The sequence below is a fragment of the Mobula hypostoma genome, chromosome 5, assembly GCF_963921235.1.
Source record: "Mobula hypostoma chromosome 5, sMobHyp1.1, whole genome shotgun sequence".
Lineage (NCBI taxonomy): Eukaryota > Metazoa > Chordata > Chondrichthyes > Myliobatiformes > Myliobatidae > Mobula > Mobula hypostoma.
Window position 1 is genome coordinate 16,835,247 of NC_086101.1, and position 12,620 is coordinate 16,847,866.

General features: G+C 47.5%; 1 protein-coding gene across 5 annotated transcripts in view; it reads left to right on the forward strand.

Moving 5' to 3' along the window:
• The window catches only part of LOC134346132 (torsin-4A-like), a 67,276-nt gene extending 54,917 nt beyond the window's left edge, over positions 1 to 12,359 (forward strand). For 2 of the 5 annotated variants that reach the window (XM_063047436.1, XM_063047437.1), the window contains exons 3-4: positions 8,957 to 9,112; positions 11,264 to 12,359. In XM_063047436.1, the coding sequence (XP_062903506.1) occupies positions 8,973 to 9,112; positions 11,264 to 12,353 (1,230 nt within the window). In that variant the 5' untranslated portion in view covers positions 8,957 to 8,972 and the 3' untranslated portion in view covers positions 12,354 to 12,359. Of the gene's footprint in view, positions 1 to 1,738; positions 1,781 to 8,956; positions 9,113 to 11,263 lie in introns of those variants that run through there. The other 3 variants (XM_063047439.1, XM_063047440.1, XM_063047438.1) reach the window with 2 other exon arrangements.
• Positions 12,360 to 12,620: the final 261 nt, after the last annotated feature.

The following is a 12,620-nucleotide window of genomic DNA, read 5'->3' on the forward strand; positions in this document are numbered from 1 at the left end:
TGATGCAGGCAGCAGCATGATCCGCACCAATTCCAACTCCTTCAGCTTCTTCCCCAGCAAGTAACTCACTGATGGAATAGACCTGCAGTACTTTAACTCCTTAAGGTCCAGCAGGCTCTTGTGATCGTTAAAAAGTCACATTTAAAAAGGATAATAACACCTTTGGTTGACCCCATAGAAGCCACTGTGATCAAACACACCGCCATCTTAACAGAAATATAAAACTTCAGTCAAACCACACTTGGAGTATTGTGTGCAGTTCTGGTCACCTCGTTACAGGAAGGATGTGGAGAGGGTGCAGAAGGTTACTGCCTGGATCTCAGGGTCGGACAAGCTCGTGTTGTTCCCCCAACAGCATTGGAATCTAGGGGAGGGGAGCATGAAAGAAGTGTATAAAATTACGAGGGCATAGAGAGGAAGACTCCCAGGATAGAAATGTCAAGCACCAGAGCACGTGTTTTTAAGGTTAGAGGGAGGAAGTTTACAGGTGATGTGCACAACACATTTTTTATGCAGAGAGTTTTAGTTGCCTGGTTAGTGGAAGCAGGCCATTTGGTGGAGTTTGAATAGATACATGAATATGGAGAGAATGGAGGGATATGGATGACACAAACAAGAGAAAATCTGCAGATGCTGGCGGTCTGAGCAACACACACAAAATGCTGGAGGAACTCAGTAGGCCAGGCAGCACCTAAGGAAAAGTGTGTAGTCGATATTTCGAGCCAAGACCCTTTATCAGGACTGGAAAAAAAGACAAGGAGTGGAGGGAGGGGAGGAGGAAACATGGAGTGATAGGTGAAACTGGAAAGGAGAGTGGTTGGAGAAAAGAGTTGGGAAGCTGATTGGTGAAAGAGATACAGGGCTGGAGAAGGGGGAATCTGACAGGAGCAGATAGAAAGAAAGGGCGGGAGGGGCACCAGAGGGAAGTGGTAAGGTGAGAGAAGGAAACGGGAATGGGGAGAGGTGAGGGGCGGCATGACTGAAAGTTTGAGAAATTGATGTTCATGCCATCAGGTTGAAGGCTACCCAGATGGAATATAATCCTGTTACTCCTTCAACCTGAGTGAGGCCTCATCACGACAGTAGAGGAGGCCATGGACTGACATGTCGGAATGGGAATAAGAAGTGGAATTAAAATGGTGATCACTGGGAGATCTTGCTTTTTCTGGCGGACGGAGCACAAGTACGTGGCAAAGCGGTCTCCTAACCCAGTAGATGACCCTACCAGACGCATAGGTGAAGTGTTGCCTCATCTGGAAGGACTGTTTGGGGCCCTGAATGGTAGTGAGGGAGGTGGTGTTGGAGCCAGTGTAGCACTTGTTCCACTTGCAAGGAGAAGTGCCAAGAGAGAGATCGGTGGGGGAGGGACGAATGGAGTCCCTTTGGAAAGCAGTAAGTAGGGATATGGATGATGCACAAGAGGATATTTTGTAGAAATAGCACCAAGATCAGCATATCATCTTGGGCCAAATGGCCTGCCCATTGCTGCACTGTTCTATGCACTTCATTCAGATCATCAGCTCCCCACTAAGGAACAACATTTCTCCAACATGGTCGTACAGAAGTTTAGCCAGCAAAACAGTTCAAGACAGAGCTGTTGATAGGAAGGGAGTGGTTGGGGACGTTTAGCACAGGAACATTAGGTTTCATAAGGGGAAGTTGCTTTAATTTGTAAAAGGAACTAAAGGTTTTTGTTAAACACTGGCAACATTTTGCTTCTAGAAAGACCAGCTAAAGACTTTGTGCAAGCCAAGTGAGGACAACGCTCGTTGTGGGAGAGGTAGGGTCTTCCAATTGAGGACAACGCTCGTTGTGGGAGAAGTAGGGTCTTCCAAGTGAGGACAACGCTCGTTGTGGGGCAGGTAGGGTCTTCCAAGAGGTTCAGGAGTTAGTGCTGAGGTCCAGAGTGAAGTTTGATGCCATTGTCATTTGTTTTATAAGAGAAGAAGGGTTTGTAGTCACATTACCTAGTCCCCTCCTTGGCATATGTCCTTCGGACAGATCTCCGCTGGGATGAAAGCCCCTTTGGAAGAGGACAGAAGCAGGAAATCCAGAAAATCCTAGAGCAAAAGGGACATTTTCTTGGAGGGCCACCTGCAGATGAAGGCTGCCAGATATTTGTCTAGATACAGGTGAGCGCCTTGTCACCAGGCATTTCCTGGAATTGCAGTGTGAGGCCATTCGGCCCCATGTGTCTGTGCTAGCTCTTGGTAGAGCAGGCTTAACCATCTCACCAAATTCTCCCCATCACAGCCTTTTCCCCACTAGCTGTGCAGCCTGTTGTCCCCCAGTTGCTTCTATAACTACCCCTCTGATTGACTCTGTTTCCAAAACAAGTCCCTGATCAAATGGACATGTATCGGGAGAAGGAAGAGGCCCTTCTCTCCCTCAAGCTTTCTCTGCCATTTGGTATGACCATTGCTGTCTCAGAGGGCCATACACCATGGAAACAAACCCTTCAGCCAAACTGGCCTATGCCGAACAAGATTCCATCTAAGCTAGTCCCATTTCCTGAATTTGGCCCGTGTCGCTCTAAACCTTTCCTATCCATGTTCCAGACCAAGTGCCTTTTAAATACCATTATTGTATTTAATCTATTCCCCATTCTGGCCTCTTATCTCTTCTCACCTGCCTATCACCTCCTCCTTCCTTTTCTCCAATGGTCCACTCTCCTCTCCTATAAGATTCCTTCCTCTCCAGCCCTTTTCCTACCCACCTGGCTTTACCTGTCACCTTCCAGGTAATCCTATATCCCTTCCCCTCACCTTTTTATTTTAGTGTCTCTCCCATTGTTTCCCAGTCTTGAATAGGGCTCTCAGCCCGAAACAGTGACATAGAACATAGAACATAGAATAGTACAGCACAGTACAGGCCCTTCGGCCCCCAATGTTGTGCCGACCCTCAAACACTGCCTCCCATATAAGCCCCCACCTTAGATTTCTCCATATGCCTGTCTAGTAGTCTCTTAAACTTCACTAGTGTATCTGCCTCCACCACTGACTCAGGCAGTGCATTCCACTCACCAACCACTCTCTGAGTGAAAAACCTTCCTCTAATATCCCCCTTGAACTTCCCACCCCTTACCTTAAAGCCATGTCCTCTTGTATTGAGCAGTGGTGCCCTGGGGAAGAGGCGGTGGCTATCCACTCTATCTATTCCTCTTATTATCTTGTACACCTCTATCATGTCTCCTCTCATCCTCCTTCTCTCCAAAGAGTAAAGCCCTAGCTCCCTTAATCTCTGATCATAATGCATACTTTCTAAACCAGGCAGCATCCTGGTAAATCTCCTCTGTACCCTTTCCAATGCTTCCACATCCTTCCTATAGTGAGGTGACCAGAACTGGACACAATACTCCAAGTATGGCCTAACCAGAGTTTTATAGAGCTGCATCATTACATCGCGACTCTTAAACTCTATCCCTCGACTTATGAAAGCTAACACCCCATAAGCTTTCTTAACTACCCTATCCACCTGTGAGGCAACTTTCAGGGATCTGTGGACATGTACCCCGAGATCCCTCTGCTCCTCCACACTACCAAGTATCCCGCCATTTACTTTGTACTCTGCCTTGGAGTTTGTCCTTCCAAAGTGTACCACCTCACACTTCTCCGGGTTGAACTCCATCTGCCACTTCTCAGCCCACTTCTGCATCCTATCAATGTCTCTCTACAATCTTTGACAATCCTCTACACTATCTACAACACCACCAACCTTTGTGTCATCTGCAAACTTGCCAACCCACCCTTCTACCCCCACATCCAGGTCGTTAATAAAAATCACGAGAAGTAGAGGTCCCAGAACAGATCCTTGTGGGACACCACTAGTCACAATCCTCCAATCTGAATGTACTCCCTCCACCACCACCCTCTGCCTTCTGCAGGCAAGCCAATTCTGAATCCACCTGGCCAAACTTCCCTGGATCCCATGTCTTCTAACTTTCTGAATAAGCCTACCGTGTGGAACCTTGTCAAATGCCTTACTAAAATCCATATAGATCACATCCACTGCACTACCCTCATCTATATGCCTGGTCACCTCCTCAAAGAACTCTATCAGGCTTGTTAGACACGATCTGCCCTTCACAAAGCCATGCTGACTGTCCCTGATCAGACCATGATTCTCTAAATGCCTATAGATCCCATCTCTAAGAATCTTTTCCAACAGCTTTACCACCACAGAAGAGAAGTATTCATTGAGGACCTCGCTCACTTCCACAGCCTCCAGGCACATCTTCCCACCTTTATCTCTAATCGGTCCTACCTTCACTCCTGTCATCCTTTTTTTCTTCACATAATTGAAGAATGCCTTGGGGTTTTCCTTTACCCTACTCACCAAGGCCTTCTCATGCCCCCTTCTTGCTCTTCTCAGCCCCTTCTTAAGCTCCTTTCTTGCATCCCTATATTCTTCAATAGACCCAGCTGATCCTTGTTTCCTAAACCTCATGTATGCTGCCTTCTTCCACCTGACTAGATTTTCCACCTCACTTGTCACCCATGGTTCCTTCACCCTACCATTCTTTATCTTCCTCACCGGGACAAATTTATCCCTTACATCCTGCAAGAGATCTCTAAACATCGACAACATGTCCATAGTACATCTCCCTGCAAAAACATCATCCTAATTCACACCCGCAAGTTCTAGCCTTATAGCCTCATAATTTGCCTTTCCCCAATTAAAAATTTTCCTGTCCTCTTTGATTCTATCCTTTTCCATGATAATTATAAAGGCCAGGGAGCGGTGGTCACTGTTCCCCAGATGCTCACCCACTGAGAGATTTGTGACCTGACCCGATTCATTAGCTAGTACTAGATTCAGTATGGCAATCCCCCTAGTCAGCCTGTTCACATACTGTGACAAGAATCCGTCCTGGACACACTTAACAAATTCTGCCCTATCTAAACCCTTGGAACTAATCAGGTGCCAATCAATATTAGGGAAGTTAAAGTCACCCATGATAACAACCCTGTTATTTTTGCACCTTTCCAAAATTTGCCTCCCAATCTGCTCCTCTGTATCTCTGCTGCTACCAGGGGGCCTATAGAATACCCCCAGTAGAGTAACTGCTCCCTTCCTGTTCCTGACTTCCACCCATATTGACTCAAAAGAGGATCCTGCTACATTACCCACCCTTTCTGTAGCTGTAATAGTATCCCTGACCAGTAATGCCACCCCTCCTCCCCTTTTTCCGCCCTCTCTATCCCTTTTAAAGCACTGAAATCCAGGAATATTGAGAATCTATTCCTGCCCTGGTGCCAGCTAAGTCTCTGTAATGGCCACTACATCATAATTCCATGTATGTATCCAAGCTCTCAGTTCATCACCTTTGTTCCTGATGCTTCTTGCATTGAGGTACACACATTTCAGCCCTTCTACCTTACTGTCTTTACACTGTTCATTCTGCTTCTCTTTCCTCAAAGCCTCTCTGTATGTTAGATCTGGCTTTACTCCTTGCACTTCTTTCACTGCTCTATCGCTCCGGGTCCCATCCCCCTCGCAAATTAGTTTAAACCCTCCCAAACCATGCTAGCAAACCTACCTGCAAGGATATTGCTCTCCCTCGAGTTCAGGTGCAACCCATCCAATCTGTACAGGTCCCACCTTCCCCAGAAGAGATCCCAATGGATGTGATGCTGAGGCTTTATAAGGCACTGGTGAGGCCTCACCTTCAGTAATGTGAACAGTTTTGGGCTCCTCATCTTAGAAAAACTGTGCTGGCATTGGAGATGGTCCAGAGGAGGTTCGCAAGGAAGATACCAGGAATGAAAGGGTTATCATATGAGGAACTTTTGATGGCTCTGGGTCTGTACTCACTGGAGTTCAGAAGAACAAGGGGGGATCTCGTTGAAACCTCTTGAATGTTGAAAGGCCTAGACAGAGTTGTGGAGAAATTTCTTTAGCCAAAGGGTGCTGAATTTGTGGAATTTGTTGCCACATGCAGCCGTGGAGGCCAGGTCGTTGGGTATATTTAAGGCAGAGATTGATAGGTTCTTGGTTGGACAAGGCATCGAAGGTTATGGGGAGAAGCTAGGAACTGGGGTAGAGGAGGAGATTTTTTAAAAAGGATCAGCCATTTTTGAATGGCGGAGCAGACTCGATGGGCCAGGTGGCCTAATTCTGCTCCCATGTCTTATGGTCTTATTGTCTTAAGTATAGTCATAGTCATAGTCATACTTTATTGATCCCAGGGGGAAATTGGTTTTCGTTACAGTTGCACCATAAATAATAAATAGTAATAGAACCATAAATAGCTAAATAGTAATATGTAAATTATGCCAGGAAATAAGTCCAGGACCAGCCTATCAGCACAGGGTGTCTGACCCTCCAAGGGAGGAGTTGTAAAGTTTGATGGCCACAGGCAGGAATGACTTCCTATGATGCTCTGTGCTGCATCTTGGAGGAGTGAGTCTCTGGCTGAATGTACTCCTGTGCCCACCCAGTACATTATGTAGTGGATGGGAGACATTGACCAAGATGGCATGCAACTTGGACAGCATCCTCTTTTCAGACACCACCGTGAGAGAGCCCAGTTCCAACCCCACAACATCACTGGCCTTTCGAATAAGTTTGTTGATTCTGTTGGTGTCTACCACCCTCAGCCTGCTGCCCCAGCACACAACAGCAAACATGATAGCACTGGCCACCACAGACTCATAGAACATCCTCAGCATCGTCCGGCAGATGTTAAAGGACCTCAGTCTCCTCAGGAAATAGAGACTGCTCTGATCCTTCTTGTAGATAGCCTCAGTGTTCTTTGACCAGTCCAGTTTATTGTCAATACGTATCCCCAGGTATTTGTAATCCTTCACCATGTCCACACTGACCCGCTGGATGGAAACAGGGTTCACTGGTGCCTTAGCTCTCCTCAGGTCTACCACCAGCTCCTTAGTCTTTTTCACATTAAGCTGCAGATAATTCTGCTCACACCATGTGACAAAGTTTCCTACAGTAGCCCTGTACTCGACTTCATCTCCCTTGCTGATACATCCAACTATGGCAGAGTCATCCGAAAACTTCTGAAGATGACAAGACTCTGTGCAGTAGTTGAAGTCCGAGGTGTAAATGGTGAAGAGAAAGGGAGACAAGACAGTCCCCTGTGGAACCCCAGTGCTGCAGATCACTCTGTCGGACACACAGTGTTGCAAGCACACGTACTGTGGTCTGCCAGTCAGGTAATCAAGAATCCATGACACCAGGGGAGCATCCTGTCTTTACATATACATAAAGACTTGGCCTCCACAGCTTCCTGTGATAAAGAATTCCACAGATTTACCACTCTCTAGCTGAAGAAGTTCCTCCTCATTTCCCTTCTAAAAGTGTTCTCCTCTTTTCCGAGCCTGTACCCTCTGGTCTCAGACTCTCCCACCATAGGAAACATCCTCTCCACATCCACTCTATCAAGGCCTTTCACCATTCGATAGGTTTCAAAGAGGTCTCCCCTCATTCTTCTGAATTCTAGTGAATACAGACCCAGAGCCATCAAATGCTCTTTCAATGACAATCCTGGAATCATTTTCGTGAACCTCTTTTGAACTCTCTCCAGGGTCAGCATATCCCTTCTAAGAAAAGGAACCCAAACCTGATCACATTGGTGGGTCAAATATGATGGCAGAATATAGCATTAATGGCAAGACTCTTGGCAGAGTGGAGGATCAGAGGGATCTTGGGGTCCGAATCCATAGGACACTCAAAGCTGCTACGTGGTTAAGAAGGCATACGGTGCATTGGCCTTCCTCAATCGTGGGATTGAGTTTAAGAACCGATAAGTAATTTTGCAGGTATATAGGACCCTGGTCAGACCCCACTTGGAGTACTGTGCTCAATTCTGATCGCCTCACGACAGGAAGGACGTGGAAACCATAGAATGGGTATTACAAGGATGTTGCCTGATTGGGGAGCTTGCCTTATGAGAACAGGTTGAGTGAACTCGGCCTTTTTTCCTTGGAGCGATGGAGAATGAGAGGTGACCTGATAGAGGTGTACAAGATAATGAGAGGCATTGATCATGTGGATAGTCAGAGGCTTTTCCCCAGGGCTGAGATGGCAAGCACGAGAGGGCATAGTTTTAAGGTGCTTGGAAGCAGGTACAGAGGAGATGTCAGGGGTAAGTTTTTTACGCAGAGAGTGGTGAGTGCGTGGAATGGGCTGCCAGCAACAGTGGTGGAGGAGGAAACAATAGGGTCTTTTAAGAGACTCCTGGATGGATACACAGAGCTTAGAAAAAGAGAAGGCTATGGGTAAGCCCAGGTAGTTCTGGGCTGTAGGTTTTCTATGTTTCTGTGTTTTCCATCTCCCTGTTCCAAGAATCAATTCAATACAGTATATAACTCGAAGGAGAATAATACTGAACACCGTACCTCGTGTGATCTTTTCAGTGCCCCAGATACTGAGGGTGATCTCACTCAGTCTGTAAAAACACCCAGGGAATATTCCATTAGCTTCCCTTCTGACCTGAATAATTAATTATGAAGAGTTACCACATATGTCAAATTTCAGTGAAAAGCTGTTTTCCATGCCTTCCAGAAAGATCACAACATCTGTAATTGCATTGAGCAATAAAGGTAACCAGACTGCAGAATATCCTGTTTCAGTTACATTGGAAGTGCTGTTGCAAGTAGGCACAGGTAGACAAGTAACAAGAAATAGCCATGACAAGCTTAAGTGGGAGGTTATGAGGGTAAGGATTCGTCAATTTGTTCAAAAGGTGCGATCAGGAGTCCGGAAAGAATGGGATTATGTTGTCCTTGAGACTTATGGTATGTTTTCGGATTTCAGACTTTTGTAGCTTTCGCCTGATGGGAGAGGGGAGTAGAGAGAATGACCAGGCTGGGTGGGGTCCCTGATTATGTTTACTGCTTCTCCAAGGCAGTGGGAAGTGTAGTCAGAGCCAGTGGAGGGGAGACCAGCTCTGCCGGGTGGAATAGGCTGTGCTCACAGTGCTCTCCAATTTCTTCAGGCTTTGAAGGGAGCAGATGCCATTGCCAATCAAGACACAAGAGACTGCAGATGCTGGAATCTGGACAACAAGCAATCTGCTGGACGAATTCAGTGGATCAAACCACATCTGTGCGGAGACAGGAATTGAAACATTATCAGTTTCTTTGCCCCACAGGTACTCCTCACCGTCCTGTTCCCCCAGCAGATCATTAGTTGCCATAGCAAGCCGAGCTGCATCTGGATAGGATGAACCATAAGCTATTAGATATCGGAGCAGAATTAGATCATTGAGACTCTCCATCATTTCATCATGGCTGATCAATTCCCTTCTCAGTCCCAATCTCCTGCTCTCTCCTTGTATCCCTTCATGCCCTGACTAATTAAGAATATATCAACCTCTCCCTTTAATATACCCATAACTTGGCCTCCACAGCCTTGGCAACAAATTCCACAGATTCACCATCCCCTGGCTAAAAAAATCTTCCTTATCTCTGTTCTAAATGGACGTTCCTCTATTCTGAGGCTCTGCCCTCTGGTTTTAGACTCCCCCACCATAGGAAATATCCTCTCCACATCTACTCTATAGAGGCCTTTTAACATTCAATAGGTTTCAATAAGATCCCTACGCATTCTTCTGAATTCCGCTGTCTACAGGCCCAGAGTCGTCAAACACTCCTCATATGATAAGCCTTTCAATCCCGGAATAATGTTTTGTGAACCTCCTTTGAATCCTCTCCAATGTCAGCACATCCGTTCTTAGATAAGGGGCTCTCAATACTCCAAATAATGCTTCACCAGTGCCTTATCAAGCCTTAACATTACATCCTTGCTTTTATATTCTAATCCTCTTGATATGAATGCTAACATTGCACTTGCCATCCTCACCAATGATTCAACCTACAAGTTAACCTTTAGGGAATCCTGCATGAAGACTACCAAGACCCTTTGCACCTCAGGTTTTTGAATTTTCTCTCCATTTAGAAAGTAGTTAACCCTTTCATTTCTTCTACCAAAGTGCACGACCATACACTTCCCGACACTGCATTCCATCTGCCACTTTCTTGTCCATTTTCCTATTCTGTCAAAGTTGTTCCATGGCCTTTGCTTCCTCAATAGTACCTGCCCCTCCACCTATCTTCATATCATCTACAAACGTGGCCGCAAAGACATCAATTTCATCATCTAAATCATTGACATGTAATGTAAAAAGAATCGGTCCCAACACAGATCCCCATAGATCACCACTAGTCACAGCGAGCCAACAAGAAAAGGCTCCCTTTATTCCCACTATTTGCCTCCTGCCAATCACCAATGCTCTATCCATGCTCGTATCTTTCCTACAATACCATTTTCTCTTATCTTGTTAAGCAGCCTCATCTGCTTGACCTTGTCAAAGTTCTTCTGAAGATCCAAGTCTACAATATCTACCAATTCTCCGCTAGTCTATCCTGCTTGTTATTTCTTCAAAGAATTCCAACAGATTTGTCAGGCAAGATTTCCCCTTGAGGAAACCATGCTGACTATGGCCTATTCTATCATGTGCCTTGAAGTACCCTGAAACCACATCCTTAACAGTCGACTCCAACATCTTCCCAACCAACCAAATGTTATGCCAGACCTGTTACGTATCGTGTATTAGGTATTAGATATATGGATATAGATTCTAGATACATAATTAGTCAGTGCATCAAAGGTCATGGGAAGAAAACTGGAGAATTGGGTTGAGAGGGAAAATAAATCAGCCATGATCAAACGGCAGAGCTGACGCAATGGACCAAGCGATTAAAGGTTAGCTTTATTTGTCATATTTACTATACGTCGAAACATACAGTGAAATCCATCATTTGGGTTAACGATCAGCACTGGGGGCAGCCTGCAAGTGTTATCACGCTTCTGGCGCCAACATATCATTCCCTCAACTCACGGACGCCTTTGGAATTTGAGCGGAAACCAGAGCAGCCAGAGGAAACCCACACGGTCACGGGGAGAACGTACAAATGCCTTACAGACAGTGGGGGGAATCGAACACCAACCTCACTGTTATGTTTTGTCACTTCAAAACACTAAACTAATTCAAAGAAAGACACGGGAGTCCAAAAGTACAGGTCTGACTTCGTGTTTCCTTCAAGCAAGTAGCTCACGTGTCACATGGTAGCACGATGACAGATGCAATAGATATAACCTGTATTTAAACAAACAAGAATGTTTAATCAACCAGAAAATATATATATATTTCTCTCTGCACCTCAGAGCAATTGACCTCAACCATTTCACATAACATGCTTGCCTGTTTGATATTTTAATGAAGACAATCTCTTCTTCTCAGCAAAAGGAGACAATCAAAGATGGAGGTGGAGAGAAGGCATCGCCTGGGGCGCACCGTGGTGAAGCTACGGCTGGCCAGCCGCATGGCACGAGGCAGGCGCCTTGGGAGGACGAAGGCTGGTGGCGAGCCGGTCCCCCTGCAGCGCCCGAGCAGGAGGAAGACTGCTGCCAGCAAGAGGCAGGCCCAGAAGCAGGGTGGTGAGGGCTGGCTGGGCCCGGATACGGTGGTGATGGGGCTGCTGTATCTGCTGTGCGCGATTGTGGCCGTGCAGATGTACCACGGCGAGGACATGGAGAAGAATATCCAGGCCTACGATATCGACCACCTCGAGAAGACACTACACAGGGAGCTGGTGGGACAGACACTGGCTATCAACAAGCTGACCAAGCTGCTGAGGGGCTACCTGGCCACGTACTTCCATTCCAAGCCGTTGGTCCTCTCCATCAATGGTCCCACCGGCGTCGGAAAGAGCTACCTGGGGAGGCTCATCGCCAAACACTTCAGGTCCGCCCTCGGGTCCTGTGTGGTCATTCAGCACTCCGCCAAGCACCACTCCCCGCTGGACCTGATCTCCCGGGTCCCAGACACCTTCTCCCGAGCGCGGCAGGCCAGTCAGGTCCCGGTGCTGCTCCTTGACCAACTGGAGTACGCTGGCCCGCAGCTCCTGGACTTCCTCAGGCACCTGGTGGCCTCCCCCAGCCACACCAGTGCCGTCTACATCCTCCTAACCAACGTCGGGAGCGAGCTGATTGTCCAGTCCGCCCGCCACGGCTTTGGCCAGGGGGTGACGGGCCAGGTGCAGAGGCTCAGCGGGGAGCTGGCCAGGCTGACAGCCGGGGTGCACCCAATTTGGAGGGAGGCCAAGTTCATCCCCCTCTTCCCGCTGCACCAGCTGCATGTGGTACAGTGCGCCCGGCAGGTGATGGAGCGGGAGGGTTTCTACCCACAGGACCCCCGGGCGGAGGCCATGGCCACCGGTCTGAGCTACTACAAAGCCAGGCAGCGCCTCTATTCCAAGCAAGGCTGCAAGCCCGTGCTGCTGAGAGTCAGGAAAATCAAGCGAGATCAATGGGAAAGGGGCTGGATGTGAGGCAGCACATAGCTCACTCGGGGTGGGAGGGAGGTGGGGGTGCAGTTCCAAAAATTCACTCGATGGAATTTCCCACCAGGTCCCGGCGGTGGGGGGTGGAGGGGGAGGGGGAGAAGATGGCAGTGTGTGACTGAGGTCTAGCTTGTGACCCACTGCCCCACCTGGTCCTACGGGGGAGGGGACAACATGTGACCCACTGCCCCATCCGGTCCCAGAGGGGGAGAGGGCAGTGTGTGATTCCGAGAATGAGAGGGTTAACATATGAGG